The 16484-nt window shown below is 47.3% G+C and overlaps 2 protein-coding genes across 3 annotated transcripts; both read right to left on the minus strand.

Moving 5' to 3' along the window:
* Positions 1-5455: 5455 nt before the first annotated feature.
* MFSD5 (major facilitator superfamily domain containing 5) lies at positions 5456-8162 on the minus strand. Of its 2 annotated transcripts, XM_080661107.1 has the most exons (3): positions 7656-7841; positions 7433-7523; positions 5456-7068 (listed from the first exon to the last, which is right to left on the minus strand). In XM_080661107.1, exon 3 carries the CDS (start codon positions 7048-7050, stop codon positions 5698-5700), a length of 1353 nt encoding a protein of 450 aa, XP_080517233.1. In that variant the 5' UTR covers positions 7051-7068; positions 7433-7523; positions 7656-7841; the 3' UTR covers positions 5456-5697. The 2 variants fall into 2 exon arrangements, with proteins under 2 accessions (XP_080517233.1, XP_080517232.1); XM_080661106.1 differs by lacking the exon at positions 7433-7523 and having other exon boundaries at positions 7656-8162.
* Positions 8163-14075: 5913 nt separating this feature from the next.
* LOC308244251 (uncharacterized protein) lies at positions 14076-14585 on the minus strand (the record flags this gene model as incomplete). The annotated part of the gene is made up of 1 exon (XM_080660221.1): positions 14076-14585. One exon carries the CDS (start codon positions 14583-14585, stop codon positions 14076-14078), a length of 510 nt encoding a protein of 169 aa, XP_080516347.1.
* Between the last annotated feature and the right edge of the window lie 1899 nt (positions 14586-16484).

A 16484-nucleotide genomic window follows, 5' to 3' on the forward strand; every position in this document is an offset into this window, starting at 1 on the left:
TGCCTATAACTTAGCAATCAATGTTTATTTACATGTTGTATAGCAAGTGTTCTAGGACTTTTAAAAATTATTATATTTCATTCTAAATGCATCAAGGGCAGAGAACTTACCCTTTTTTTAAAAATATATTTTATTGATATTTCACAGAAAGGAAGGGAGAGGGATAGAAAGCTAGAAACATCGATGAGAGAGAAACATCGATCAGCTGCCTCCTGCACACCTCCCACTGAGGATGTGCCCGCAGCCAAGGCACATGCCCTTGACCGGAATCGAACCCGGGACCTTTCAGTCCGCAGGCCGACACTCTATCCATTGAGCCAAACCGGTTTCGGCAAACTTACCCTTTTTTATTCCTCTTTTCTACTTACAAGAAGTAGGAAATTCTGTAAGTACCAAGAGATCAATAAATGCTGACCAATTTGAACTTGAGTCACATAATTCAATCCCTCACTTGAGTCACAAGTTTATAAAGAGAGAGCACAGATTGTGGAAAGAGCTTTGAACTTGAGCCTGGACAGAGGAGCGGGGTTTTAGTCCCAGCTCAATTTATTACTAATCTGTGAAGTGGGGATAGTAACATCAAGCCTCATTACCTCCCAAGGGTTTTGCTAGTCTGAAGTAAAATAGCCTTGAAATGCTTTTCAAAAGCCCTAACAATGCTTTGCATCCGTTAAAAACGTCTTATATGTACTGACATATAAAGATACCAGAGATATATGAATGATTGCTATAGTCTTCCTGTGGATTTTGTTTTAAAAAGAAAAATAAGATATACTTTATGTAAAAAAAAAAAAACCCAATCAAACAAAAAAACAAGTTATGGAATATCATGAATGATATAATTCCATTTTTATTAAAAAAAAAAACCCTAACATTAAACCAGAGCATTTAACAATGGTATGAATAGAGGGATTAATGGAGCAGAGCCCGTCGTATTTTTTATTTTTTATTTTATTGATTTTTTACAGAGAGGAAGGGAGAGAGATAGTCAGAAACATTGATGAGAGAGAAACATCGATCAGCCACCTCCTGCACACCTCCCACTGGGGATGTGCCCGCAACCAAGGTACATGCCCTTGACCGGAACCGAACCTGGGACCCTTGAGTCCGCAGGCCAACGCTCTATCCACTGAGCCAAACCAGTTGGGCAGCCTGTCATTTTTTTTTTTTTAATATATATTTTATTGATTTTTTTTTTTACAGAGAGGAAGGGAGAGGGATAGAGAGTTAGAAACATCGATGAGAGAGAAACATCGATCAGCTGCCTCCTGCACACCTCCTACTGGGGATGTGCCTGCAACCAAGGTACATGCCCTTGACCGGAATCGAACCTGGGACCTTTCAGTCCGCAGGCCGACACTCTATCCACTGAGCCAAACCGGTTAGGGCGGGCAGCCTGTCATTTTTAATATTTTATATTTCTGTATGTATTTATATTTGTAATATATTTATGTCAATATACTACTATATATTTGAATATAACATTATATAAACAGATTTACATTCATATTCATATTGGTTTTTTTTCTGTATTTGCATTAGATTATTTTACAATGAGCCCATATAAATGTATTGAAAAAAAAACCACACCTTAAAGCAAATGTGAAATAATTTTTATAACATTAGATCTGATCCCAAGCATGACAAACTTGTTTTATAATTCTGTTCTGTGGTTCTGTGGGGAAGTAGTAGCAAAAAGTAATAAAAGGGACAGGGAGAACCACAGGATTGGGGTTAAGGAGAAGAGAGATGGGGAATGGAACCTGGACCTAGCCTAAGGGCCATGGCCATTAGCTGGGAAACCCTCTCCCCTCCCTGAGCAAGGACTGAATTTTCAGGAAGAGGTCATCCTCCAAGCTTCAGAACCCAGTACGGTTGGTCCTCATGCCCCAATCCTCCTGTCTCTCATCCATTGGCTCCTGGCTCCTTGTGATGTTTCTGCTTTCCTTAGAAGAGCTCCAAATCAAATAATCACGTGTCCAGCTGAATGGAAGTCAGAAAATCAGGAGCCTCTTAGTGAAAGATGGTGGTGTGTATCAAATCTGACACCAAAATGACCTTCCCACTTGAAGAGGAAATGAGTTCAAGTGGAACATACTAACATTCTACTCAGCTGCTCACATGCCCCAGAGGAGAAGGCCTTTCAGATAGCTGGATACTTCTGTCTGGGCCAGGATCAAGCATAAACACTGCTAGGAATCATCCAACCACTAGAATGAGTTGGAAAGTTCTACACCCAGTTTTACAGCCCATCCACTCATTCTCACACCCAAATCCGGATGGGCTTAGCTGGGTTGAAAAAGTTAAAAAATAAAACATAAAAACAAACATGTAGTGCTTACATTGTGGACTAAGTACTATTCTAAGCACTTAAATATAGTAATGCATGTAATGTCATAAGAGTATTTGTTATGGGGTAGAAATGATACTATCATCCCCATCTTACAGACAAGGAAACAGGCTCAAATTTGAACCCAGGTAGTTGAGCTCTGTCTCCATGCTATTAACTAGTTCCCTATGCTCCTCTTAGCAGAGTATTATGAGCAGCATTTTTCAGGCAGTGTGCACCTGCTAAACCAACCCTTCATTTGACCCAAATAGCCAAGGCTAAATGCTCGCATTCTCTTGCCCTTCTCCAGAGACAGGGTTTGGAATGAGGGAGCAAGACTAGAGGGCGAAAGGCAAGTAGGTAAAGGCCCAGGGTTCACAGGCAGTACATGTCATAGAAGGGGGCTGGGGGCAGCAAAAAGCAAGGTTTAGCCCTAGCTGGTTTGGCTCAATGGATAGAGCGTCGGCCTGGGGACTGGAAGGTCCTGGGTTCGATTCCGGTCAAGGGCACATGTCCGGGTTGTGGGCTTGATCCCCAGTAGGGGGCGTGCAAGAGACAGCCAATCAATGATTCTCTCTCCTCATTAATGTTTCTCTCTCCCTCTCCCTCTCTGAAATCAATAAAAATCTACTAAAAAAACAAAGCAAGGTTTAGCTTTAGCTTTGTCATTCACTTGCTACAGATCCTTTCGTTTTTTATTTATTATTTTTCCCCATTACCATTTATCCCCCCTGCTATATATCCTTTCTTCTTTAAAATAAAAAAAGTTACTGATTTTAAAGAGAGAGGAAAGAGAGATGTGAGAAACATCGATCTGTTGCCTCTAGCATGTGCCCCGACCATGGACAGAACCCACAATTCCGGCATGTGTCCTGACCAGGAATTGAACCGGTGACCCTTCGGTGGATAGGACAATGCTCAACCAATTGAGCCACATCAGCCAAGCCCATATCCTTTCTTTAGGGGGATTTTCCTCTTGTGGGGGGGGGGGGGGGAAAGTCACTACCACCTAGTAATACCATGCATGGCATATAGTAGGTACTCAATAAAAAATATATTTGTGGCCCAGCTGGCATGACTGGTTGAGCATTGACCTATAAACCAGGAGGTCACGGTTCGATTCCGGGTCAGGGCACATGTCCAGGTTGCAGGCTCCAATCCCCAGTGGGGGGAGTGCAGGAGGCAGCTGATCAATGATGTTTCTCTCTCTTGGATGTTTCTCTTTCTCTATCCCTCTCCCTTTCTCTCTAAAATCAATAAAAACATATATTTTTTTAAAAAGATACCTTTGAGGTTTTTTTTTTTAATATATTTTATTGATATTTTACAGAGAGGAAGGGAGAGGGATAGAGAGCTAGAAACATCGATAAGAGAGAAACATCGATCAGCTGCCTCCTGCACACCCCCCACTGGGGATGTGCCCGCAACCAAGGTACATGCTCTTGACCGGAATCGAACCCGGGACCCTTCAGTCCGCAGGCCGACGCTCTATCCACTGAGCCAAACCGGTTTCGGCAAAAAAATACCTTTGAGTTTTTAATACCCTGTTGAATCTGACAGAAAACCTCCAAACTTCATGTCACCAGCCCCTTTGAAGAAAGCTCAGCAGAGACAAAGGTAAAGGAACCTTAGTCTGTCTACCCTCCAATTTCCTTACCACTTAGCAATGTTGGGCCCCCTCATACCTACATCAGTAAATAACTCCTGTTACCCAAACAACAAATCATTAACTAGGCTCTAAATTCTAGTCTAATAGCTGCTGAAAGGGCAGCTCTTGAAAAGCCAGGTGTGAGCTAGCCCATCTCCTTTCCAGACATTTACTGAGCACAGCTATGGGCAAAGCATGCACTTGTGTACATATACAGGCAGACAAAGGCAAATAACATATAATTTCCTCTTATCCTTGAGGAGATCATGGTATGGTAAAGAGAGACAGAAAGTCTACAAATAACTATAAAATATATCTAGGTCCAGCTCAGGGCTAGAAAGAGGATGTGGAGTTATTGCAACAGACTCCATCTTAGCTTCAAGGTGGGGGAAGGCCAAGGTATGTTTTTCTGTACTTAACCTCAACTTGTATTCCCTGCAGCCTAGGTTGGGGAACATGTGTTTTTTTCTGCTCTGAGACCACCACCCATTCCTCCCCCTCAGCCTTACCCTGCAGAAGACCATCCATGCTGCATTCTTCTAGCACCAGCTGATGTTATCTCTCTGCACAGGTTAGAACTTGCAGGTCTTGGAACATCTTGCATCTTCCTGTCTGGGAAGTAGTCTGGGACCCAGGGAAAGGTTGTCAATTCCTTTCCAGACCAGGTGGGTCCCCCATGCCCATCTCAAGCACATTCCAGGACACACCCTTGAGCCTGCCCTCCCTCCATCCCCACCCTTCTTAAAGTTGGCTCTGCTTCCCCTGAGAAGCCCAGGTGTTGGTGGGAGGAGTAAAGGCAGATACCATCTGAGGTAAGGCAGGGAGGGGCCCACAAAACTGGTGTTCCCACTGGTACTGTTTCCTGCCCTGATGGCTCCCTCACTCTCACTCAGTCTGGGTGGGGAAGAGTCAGGTACAGACAAGATGTCCCAGTCCCTCAGCCATTCACTGCTCTCTCCCCTTGGCAGCCCTTCACTTAAATTTCATGCAAAAGATACAGGACCTAGTGGGCCCAGGTGATGCTGGACAAATAGCACCTTCACAGCCCCAGAGGCAGAAGACAGGTAGTATGCATGTGGGGAGCTGCAAGCTTCTCCCTGTAGGAAGGCCCTGAATTTGCCCCAAGGGGTGGATATAAAAGCAGCCCAAGCCCCTGAAATCTTTGTTCAGTGGCTTGGGCATCCACCCCACATGCTCCAGAGATTGTCTTACCCTGGCTGTGGAGCAAGGGTTTTGCTTGGCAACTGGAGAGGATGCCTGTCCCCAGGGTAACAAGATATGGAGGACCTAGTAGCTTCAGGCATTTCCCACCCAGTTCTGCTTTAGAAAATTCCAAAACTCTCAGTTTAAGCTGGATACAGTCTTAGGCTACAAATACAAACATTCTGCTGATAACTCCACCTCTATCTTCACCAGCTGCCCACCCACCAGAAACTACTAAGGTGGGTACAGGTCAGGATGAGTAAATCAAATCAATGATCAGTGAAAAGTGTTTATTTTTTAATTGAAAGGGGAAAGGGAGTAACACAGAGGCAACTTTTGGCATCTTCTTTCCAGGCTATCACCCCCATGTACTCCCCAACCAAAAGCACTGGCAGGAGGGGCCCCAAGGACAGGCTGAGGGGCCAGATAGTCCCAAAGTCAGTCAAAAAGAGATCTGTACAACCCTGGAGAGGTGGAAGTCAAGAGTCTGTCCCAGTCCCCCTGTCTTGAAACAGAGTTAGAGCTCAGGGGCATAGGGTTCCCCATTGGGTGAGGACACCCGCAATTCAGCATCATGCCTTACCACGGTGAAGAGCCCCACCACTGCCAGCAGAGCCATCACCATGACAGCAGAGCAGATGCTGAACATGTTCCGAGTGCCTGTTTTGCGATCACTATCATGAAGGACTAGGAGCCCCAGGCAGGCCAGTAAGTGCAGGGGCACCCGGAACCAGTTGAGTACACCAGCTTGCTCTGTCTCAGGGATCACCTTTCTCCGCAGGAAGCTCATGCTGGGAAAGTATAGCCCACAGGCCAATTCGATAAGTAGGAAGGCTATGAAGGACTCCACTGGACTCTCCTGGCCTGGACTGGTGGAGAAGGTCAGCATGAAGAGGGAGAAGACAACGATGAGGACAGCAAGGGAGAGTAGATGCATAGGCTGAAGGTGGTACCTCTTCGAGGTAGCGATGCGATACAAGGAAGAGCCGAGCAGGCTGGCTGCCATGAAGCTGGAGAAGATGATGCCCAGTGGGGCCCCATGTGGGTCCAGCACAGGTGTCCAGAGGAAGACAAAGATGAAGATGACACTCTCAAACAGGGCTTGTATGGTACCTAGTAGCAGCACACGGCGGTCTGACAGGAGGCAGCGCAGGCCCCCAGCACAGGTCCTTGAGAAGGCACGCTGACGATCATAGTTCTCTCCCCAATTGTGAAGGGCCAAGGCCCCAGCCAGAGCCAAGAGAGGGATGGCAGCCACAAAGGGCGCTACAGGCCCTAGTCCCATCCAGCAGGCCACAGCCTCAGCTGCCACACCTGCCACTATAGCCAGTACATGGTTCCAGAAGGCAGCTCGGGCAAAGGTAGCTGGGATCCACTCAGCAGGGAAGTCATGCCGCTCCAAGTGCTCATGGATGTACCAGGCCTCGAAGGCAGAGAAGAGCAGGGCAGTGGACAGCCCACCAAGTGCTCGGCCTACCAGCAACACAAAGTAGTCCCGAGAGAGTTTGGTTAAGCAACACAGGGAGTAAGTGAGGGAGAAGAGGACACAAGACTTCTTTCGACCCAGCCAATCCACAAGGGAGGAGGCCACCAGTCCAAAGAGGACTGTGGAGGCAAGGCCACAGACATAGAGGATGGCAATTTGAGCCTCCAGGAAGTGGTAATGCTGATAGAGTTTATAGAGGTAGGGGGCCTGAAGCCAGTCGGCTGCCAGGGCCAGGAAGTAGACCTGATAAAAGTCCAGCTGAAACCGAACGAAGGAGGGATTGCTGCAGGCCCTTCCCGGGGGCTTAGCCCGGCATCTTGACAGCTCCAACCCCAGGCAGGAGGTCAGGAGGACCACAAAGACAAGGTAGGCAGTCACCAGCATGGCGGGCCCCCGGACGACCTGGGGAAAAAAGGGGGTTTCAGAGTCACATCCATTGCCCAGGCAGCACGGTCAAGGGGCTGGGTGTCTAAGCAGAAGGCAGCTCCACCCTACCCCCTGCCAAAGCGCACTTCCCCACCCCTCAACTCCACTCCCCCAGAGCTCAGACCGGAGGGACCAGTTGGGTGGGTGGGAGGAGTGGCCCGCCAGAGCGGTCTCCTAGGACACTGTGGGCAGGGAGGGGTAAGAGGAGAGGGGAAAAGACTGAATATTCGCCCCACCCTGGCCTGCCATAGCAAATAAGTCCCTTCAATAATCCTAGCCCCTTCAGTTAAGGGGCTCCTGCCCTCTTCCACAACAACTTCTGCATACTTCCTTCTATTACCTCCCATCCTCTCTGGGGAGCCCGTTTTTGCCTTCAATGTCTCGTCTCCGGTCCCGGGCATCCCTCCCGCGGGCGCGGGCCTCTAGAGTTGCTTCAGGGTCAAGAGCATGCATTTCAGATTCCCCCTCCTCGAGGTCACGGGAATCCCCTGGCGCCCCCTAGCCCCCGCCCAGCGCCCCAGCACCGCCACACCCGCTCGCGCCTCACCCGGACGCCGTCTCACCTGCTGCCCCGGTCTGCGGGGACGCTCCGGACACGTCCGGCTCCAGGCCGCCCGGCCGCCCGGCCCGCTCCACCTCCGGCTCCGGCTCCGGCTCGGGTTCCAGCGGCGCGCCCGCCCCTCACAGCCTGCTTCCGGGAGCCTGGCAGGCCTCCGGTCGCCGCCATGATGATTCCGTCACGTGACGGGACGTAGCTAGCGAGCTCCGCCCCTTGCCCCGCCCCGCCTTCTCGCCCCGCCCCGCGCGCCGCAGAACTCCGGACGTCTGCTGGGGGCACGACTGGAGGCAGGAAAAGTCGCTGTTTTCGCCCCGCCTTGTCCACTGCCTCCTTCCTAAACTCCCGGATACCTGCGGGCCACCCCGAAATAAAGGCCTATTTAATCTCTCTTTCTCCGCGCCGTAGGTCAGAGAGCACGGCTGTGCCCGGGAAAATGCCCGCAAACCCGAGGCTGGAGCTTCCCAAGGAACACCGCTACCCTAAGCCGAGATGGGTCTTCTGTTCTCTTTTCTCTCGTTGTCGTCACGTCCAGGCCAGAAGTCAGCTGTAGTGGCCTCTAGGCCAGGAGCCAGAATGGCCCAGGCACCTGAGGGAGGCAGTGTGGTGTAAAGGACTTGGACTCCCGGCCGCGGACAGACTAAGGCTCATATCCCACTCCTGTCCCTTACCAGCTGTCTGGCCCCGGGCAAGCCACAAAACTCAGTGTCCCAGTTTCTTCACCTGAAGTCAGAAGGGAGCAGTGCCCAAGTAAAGAGGCTAAAGTTCAGCAGCAGCATAGGGTTAAGAACTTCAGCCCTGGAGCGCGCTAACCTCCTGTCACTTACAAACTATTACCTTGCTCACGTCTGTTTGGCCCAGTGGATACAGAGTAGTCCTGTAGACTGAAGCATCCCGGTTCGATTCTGGTCAAGGGCACATGCCCAGTTGTGGAATCGATCAGCAGTAGGGGCCATGCAGGAGGCAGCTGGTCAATGATTCTCATCAGTGGGGTTTCTATCTCCCTCTCCCTTCCTCTTTGAATGATTCTCTCTCATCATTGAGGTTTCTCTCTCTCTCCCTTCTTCTCTGAAATCAATTAAAATATATTTAAAAACAAACAAACGCCCTAACCGGTTTGCCTCAGTGGATAGAGCGTTGGCCTGAGGACTGAAGGGTCCCAGGTTCGATTCCGGTCAAGGGCATGTGCCTTGGTTGTGGGCACATCCCCAGTAGGGGGTGTGCAGGAGGCAGCTGATCAATATTTCTCTCTCATCCATGTTTCTAACTCTCTATCCCTATATAACTCTCTATTTCTAAATCAATAAAATATATTTAAAAAACAAAAACAAACAAACTATGCTACCTTGGAAAAGTTACTTAACATCTCTGGCTTTAATTTGATCTCGAGACCCTCCAATAGTTTCTCATTTCACTAAGCACAAAAGCCAAAATCTTTATAATGGCCTACAAACCCCTCTGTCCTGTTGGCTGCTACTTCTCTGACCTCATCTCCTACCATTCTCCATTCTACTCCTACTCTGTCTCTACTGGCTGTCACCAGGGCCTTTGCACATTGTGCCCTGTAAGGTTCTGGTTCTCCCAGATATCCACATGGTTCCCTCCCTCAGTGCTCCAGTTCTCTGTTCAAATGTCACGTTATCAGAGGGGCCTTTCTTGGCCATCCTGTTTAAAATAGCAGCACCTCCACCACAGAAATCTACCTGCTTTCCTTCTAACACTCTATTCTCCTTTGCTGCATTTTCTCCATTGCACTTACCATCTGGCATACCATATATTTTTACTTGTTTATTTATTTACTATCTCTGCCCTGCAGATTTTTATCTGCTTTGTTCACTTGAATTTCCAGTACTTAAAACAGTTATTGGTACATTTTTAAAAATTGAATAAATATTTGATGAATAAATTAATAAGTTAATCCATGTAATTACCCTAAAAAGTGCTGGCCTATCCTAGCTGGTGTGGCTAGGTTGGTTGGAGTATCATCCCATGTACCAAAAGGTGGCCAGTTTCATTCCCAGTCAGGGCACATGCAAGAATCAACCAATGGTCCTAGCCAGGTTGGCTCAGTGGATAGAGCATTGGCCTGCAGACTGGGGTCCCGGTAAAGGGCACATGCCTTGGTTGTGAGCTCGATCCCCAGTGAGGGGTGTGCAGAAGGCAGCTGATCAATGATTCTCTCTCATCATTGATGTTTCTATTTCTCTCTCCCTTCCTCTCTGAAATCAATAAAAATATATTTTTAAAAAATCAACCAATGAATGCATTAAAAAGTGGAACAACAAATAGATCTCAATTTCTCTGAAAAGAAAATTAAGTTTGGAGCATAGCAAGTGGGAGGGTCTGAGATTACATCTCAGAAATTCTTATGATAAAGGAAACAGTTGAGATTTGTATCCAAACTCCAAAGTTCCTTCATCCCTAACCGGCAAACTTCTGGAGAGTAGGAAGGGGTAGTGGTTCCCATGCATTCATCTAGAAACACTAAGACGAAAATATTTTTTCTCACAGAGCAGGCAAAGTGCTGAGGGAAGAGGCCTGTTATAAAGGTTCTTACATGACCCAAAGCCCTTACAAAGTCCTTCATGAGGTGTCCCAATTCCCTTATTATACTACAATATTATCGCATTAGGTATAACCAACATCACTGGTGAGTGTTCAGAATCTTATTGTTCAACAGCACAAAATTTTCCATTTCAGTAAGATTTAATAGGTAAATTTTTCTGTCGCTTGGAATAACAGATGTGAGACTGCTAAAAAATTATGTATAGGAAAAACAGCTTCATGAAGCTCAGAACCAAAAACTAAGGGGTGGGTGAAACTCCCGCTTTTATGGGAATTTTTAATATGATACTGGTGATAGTGTGAGAAAATTTGATTTTTTATAGGGATAGACGTTAGACTAAAATTGTTATTACTGAAAGCCAATGTCACTATCTAATATATACTGTATATTTAAGAGAAGAAAAGTATTACTTTTATGTAAATTTCTAATCTGTAGTACGAAACAAGTTATATAAGTGGAAAAAAAAATCATGATTTCTCTAAGGTCATTCAGTGAGTGAGGGCATGACTGACCCAAATGCCCTCCATCCTAGTCCTAGACTGAAGCCCCTTGAACTCATGATACCCAGTCTCCCAATTCTTGGTAGTCTTTTCTTTGAGGGTGGAGGTCATCCTGAATGAAGGCAGGGAATGGGACAGGATGGTCTTACATTTCTTGCCTTCTGTTTTCCAAGACTGAGGCCATTTTGTTCAGAGCACATGACAGAGAGAGGCTTAAAGCCAGATTAGATTATTTTGTTTCTTTTTTTTTTTAATATATTTTATTGATTTTTTACAGAGAGGGAAGGAGAGAGATAGTTAGAAACATCAATGAGAGAGAAACATCGATCAGCTGCCTCCTGCACACCTCCCACTGGGGATGTGCCCACAACCAAGGTACGTGCCCTTGACCGGAATCAAACCTGGAACCCTTCAGTCCACAGGCTGACGCTCTATCCACTGAGCCAAACCGGTTTCGGCCAGATTAGATTATTTTGGATTATTTTTGTTTATATTAAGAACTATTCAAGATATGTTTGTTCTTTAAGGTTCTGCTTGCCCTGCAGAGCTGTGAAGCACAGCTGGAAAAGTCCTAAACATGAGGAATGCGCCAGCAGAGGACTGGAGGGCATAAAGGGCAGCCTGTGAGCACAATCCATCTCTAGTACCTGCTTCCAGTAGAGGGCAGGGAGGGCTGGGGTCTGTGGGGGGAGTCACACAGCGGAAGTCTTTCAGGGCAGGTGGGGAGGATGCTCTGGGAGTTACTAGGAACCATGCTGACCAGAGGAGCATCATTTAAAACTTTTATTACAAAAATGCTCAAACATACACAAAGGTAGAGAGCATAGTTCTGTGAGCCTTTATATACTTAATTCAACAATGTTGATTTTGTCACTTTGTTCCTTCTACTCCTTTCTTTCTGTCATTTTTTATTTGCCAAAATATTTAAAATTAAATGTCACTTCACTCCATACTTCCATATGCATCTCTAGAAAATAAGAACCTTTTTTTTTTTTTTTACATTACCCCAAAGCCGTTTTTACATCTAACAAAAATCAGCACTGATTCCTTGGCATCATAAATACCGGTCCATAATTAACTGTCCTCAACTGCCTGAAAATGTCTTTTTACAATTGGGTTGTCCAAATCAGGAACCAAACAAGGTCCTCATGTTCCATGTGGCAGTTATCTTGTAATGTCACCTCTCCCCTTCTTCCCCCAGTCATTGACTAGCTGAAGAAACTGGGTCAGATATCCTTTAGAATGTCCTCCATTCTGGATGTGTCTTCTTACTTCCTCATTGTGTCATTTAATTTGTTCTTCTATCCCTAATATTTCCTGTCAAATGGAGTTTTGATTTAAATCATGTTCAGTGTTTTGTTTGGCAAGAATCCTTTATAGAGAGAGCTGAGTACTTCAGGCTGCATTACATCAGGGGTGTACAGTGTGTGGTTGTGCCCCTTTTAGTAATGCTAAGATTCACCAGGGGCTCAGGTGGTGACAGCTGGATTTCTCCATTGTAAATTTTTCCATCAACCATCATACTTGGTTTTATCCATTGAAGATTCTTGCTTTAATCAATTATTTCATAAGGGTTACAAATGCTGATTTTTCTGATTCCATATTCCTTCCATATTAGCTGAAATTCTTCCGTAAATTAGAAGTTTTCTCCACTACTTACAGTTATTTGGCTACCCTGAAATACAGTTTATACAGGACAGGCAGCATAAATGCTTAATTCTTTTTCTTTTTAATTGCCAATTTTCAGAAAAAGAAGTTGGGAGAAGCATCATTTAAAAAAAATTTCAGCTTAGAGCTGAATAGGGATAGATGGCCTATAGTGGGTGGGGCACCTGTGTCTAACCCTCACTCACTTCAGGGCATGGAGTGTGTGGGGGACAGACAGAAACTAGAGGGCTTGGTGTCCTGGCCCTTGTTCAGCAATGAGTTGGGCATGTGACTGACTTGGCAGCTGCAGGATGGAGAGAGAGAAAAAGAGACAGAAAGAGAGGTAGGAAGTGAAGAAACAGCTAGACACAGAACACAGGAAGAGAGATAAAGACAGAAAGGGAAACAGAAATGAGAGATTACAAGTGAAATGCACCCAGAAGCAGAATAGGACAGAAAAGCAGAGCAATGCAAGGTGGATTGAAAGACCAAGGAAGAAAATAGACATGAAGACAAAGATTGAGACAGGAAGGGGGAAAGAAAAAGACATATATGTTAATAAATAGATTTAAAATTAAAAGGGTAAATAGAGGGAGGGAGAATTAGAGCACTAGAGAGTAGGGAAAACACATATCAAGACACAAGTTAGGTGAAGGCAGAATGACCCAGTGATAGAGAGAAAGAAGGAAGCAGAAATGGAGAGAGTGATGTGGAAAGATAGAAGGAAGGATAAATAGAAGGATAAAGAGAGATGTAAAGGAAAAAAACAAAGGGTTCCAGAGAAGGAGGCTGAGAAAGAGAAGACTGAAATGTGGAGGCTCAGGGACTCTCAGCTTAGGGTCCAGTCCCAGGCAGATACCCAGACTCTCACTTCCAGCTTCCTCATGGTGGTTTCTTCAACCTCCCAGTCCGACTCCCCAGGGACAGGGGACTCATGACTGGCCATGTGTGGATGGGATTGTTGGGAACCTGAGTCAAGGGTTCCCAGCTTCCCTCACCCCATGCCAGATGAGCAGAGATGTTGCAGATGGGATTAATCCTGGAAGATTGAGGTCATGAGGCTGGGCTAGCACTCAGAGATTTGCAAGACAAGAGAGCACCTAAAAGCAAAGGACCATGTATGATGTCATGATATCCAAGGGGAGGGAGGAGCCCAAACCCCTCTGTTCAGCCTCCTCTTCTGGTCCAAGAGCCACCGATCTATCATCTTTGCCTGATCAAGGTGACAAGTAAGGGGTCCAGAGACTCTTGGATCAGTTAGGGATATGGGTGGAGGCTCAAGGGGCAAAAAATGGCCCCTGGGCAGAGGGTCCCCTACCACCTCTAGAAGAATCTATCTTATCTATGTGAACTCAGAGGAGCCAAGAAGGGTCCCCAGGGGAGGCTGACAAGTGGGGGGAAATGGCCAACTTACTTACCTTCAGAGGCCTTGGAGGAGGCTCTGCGAACAGTTTCCATTCCAAACGTTGCAGAAGAAGAGTTTCTGGAACCAGCAGGAACATGCCCAGAAACTAACTTCAAAGCAGATGCCTTTTCTCACCCCCAGGACTGAGTGGGAGGCCAGGGGCTCTGATCAGTGTGCTGCCTTTACCTTCTGGGTGAGGGATCCAGGTGACCCCTCTTACTCCACCCAGAGCTTCTGCCTCCTACCTGAGGAAGCAGCTACAGAAGGGCTCCAGAAGACCGACAGTCTCTTTAGGGGGCAATAGCCCGCCTAGACTATCAGACAGTGCCACCGAGAGGTGCGAGAGGTGCGTTGTCCCCTGAAGCAGCAGCTGCAGTGGCCAATGGAGCCTGGAGGTCCCCAGGCAGGCCCTCTGTAACAGTTGTTACTATAGGCCAAACAGGAGCTGGGACAGGCAGATCGGCCCTTGGCACTAGGGTAAATGGGGCAAGGTGAGGGATGGCAGTAGGTCAAGTGAGGATCAGAGCATGGGACACAAGAGCTATGGTGACAAGTTGAGGGAGGACAGGCAGGGCAGGAGCAGGTGCAGGGTGGGCCAGGGAGGCTGGGACAGGAGGGGCAGGTAGCTGCGTAAGAGGGACAGGCAGTGCAGTTGCAGGTGGGAGGAGGACAGGCGGGGCAGGGGCAGGCACAGGCAGAGGGAGGACAGGATAGACAAGGAGAGGCAGCTGGTGGGACATGCCCAGAGGGTGCAGGAGGTTGCTGGTGGGTGGCCTTCTTGTTTCGTGGCCCCAAATGTAGGCCCAGAGAGAAGTCCATTCAGCTGCAGGATCTGCGAGGCTGGAGGGTTGGGTGAAGGGGGGGCAGGGGTAGAGTAGGAGGGGCAGACTGAAGTGGGGATGGGCGGTGGGGGGGGGAGGGGTACAAGATTAAACCTAAGACACTGCTGATCCTTGTTGATCCTTCAGGGAGCTCAGACCTCTCCAATCAGCCCTCTTCTTCCAGGCCTGCCCAGCAATGCTCCCCTGCGGTGCTCCTCTCCACTGAAAACCTCTCTCTGCACCAGACCAGAGCATGCCCTTCAAAGCAGACGTGCATTTGCATGCCTTCAGTCCTTGCTTACACTGTTCCTTCAGCTCCGAGTGCCTTTTCTCTTTTCTCCACCTGGCAAGGTCCTATCATCTCTGAACTCTTCCCTTTCATTTAATCAAAAAGTATTTCTTGAGCTCCAGGCCTGACACCTGCTAGGGTAAGGATCCCAGCCCATTACTCTCCAGCCCAAATAGATGTTTCAGGATCCCAAACTGTCCCCAGAAGGGACTAGGGAAGCAGAAGCAGCAGCAGCAGCAGCAGTGCTCTGAGACTGAGCCAGGGATATTGGTGGGAACTGGCAGCAGAGGGGGATGCCTGGGTTCTGGGTGTTTCCAGAAGGGGCAAGTCCCAGGTGTAGGTGTGGGGATGCCTGGCTGCCTCTGGGAGACTGACAACCAGCCTGGAAAGACAGCTGAGTTTCCTCTTTTATTGAGCTCCCATAAAAGTGAGGGGTGGCGCTGGATGGATGTTAAAACCAAACAGGTAGCGCTGGCTGGTGTGGCTCACTTGGCTGGCATGTCCTCCAGTATACCAGAAGGTGGTGGTTCCATTCCCGGTCAGGGCACATGCCCAGGTTGTGGGCTGGATCCCCAGGGGGGGAGTGTGCAGGAGGCAGCCGATCAGTTATTCTCTCTTATCATTGAGGTTTCTATCTCTCTCTCCCCTCTCCCTTCCTCTCTGAAATCAATAAAAACATATTTAAAATAAATAAACAAATAAATAGCTTTTTTTAAAAAAAAAAAACCCAAATAGGTAAACAAACAAATACATTAGCTTATTTCAGAGCATGCAAATGGTGATGAAAAAAGCAGGGTGATGTGATAAAAAGTGACTCAGAGAGGTGGATTCATCAGAAGGGGCAGCTAGACAGCTTCCAAATAGTCAGGTATGACAGCCCTTAAGGGTTTGGAGGAGATAAAATCTGTCAAGCCCTGGCCAACCATGGGAGAGCTGCCTGAGGCTGAATGGAACCCAGGAGAAACACAACGCTGAGAAGGGGATAAGGGTTGCTGGAGATTGCAATCTAAAACCCGATGGTCAGGGAAAGTGCTACTGAGAAATGACATTTTAGCAAAGACCTAAATAAAGTGAGGGAGCAAGTCATGGAGACCTCTAGTGCAAGAAAACCCCAGAGAGGGGGGACAGCAAGTGCAAAGAGCAAAGAAGAGTCATAATGGCAGAGGTAGAGAGCAAGGCAGAGGCCGTGGGAGTCATGGTAGGGACTTGGATCTTATTCCAAGAAGAAGGGAAAACCACTGAGGGTTTTCGGCAAGAAAGTATACAGGTTTTCTTGACTCTATGCCTGCCCCTGGTTAGAATGTTCTGCTTCCTGAGAAACTGGTACAATCATTTTGGAGAAAAGTTTGGCTTTATCTGATAAAGCTGAGATTGCCTCTGCATACACTTTGACTCTTAGATTTGTAACCTCAAAAATCCTTTATTTAAATTTTTATTGATTTCTTAGAGAGGGAGAAAGGGAGAGGGAGAGAAACAGTGATGTGAGGGAGAAATATATTTTTATTGATTTCAGAGAGGAAGGAAGAGGGAGAGAGAGATAGAAACATCCACGATGAGAGAGAATCATGGATCTCCTGCCTCCTGGGGATGGAGCCCACAACCCGGGCA

The sequence above is a fragment of the Plecotus auritus genome (genome assembly GCF_963455305.1).
Source record: "Plecotus auritus genome assembly, chromosome: 3".
In the NCBI taxonomy this organism is placed as follows: domain Eukaryota; kingdom Metazoa; phylum Chordata; class Mammalia; order Chiroptera; family Vespertilionidae; genus Plecotus; species Plecotus auritus.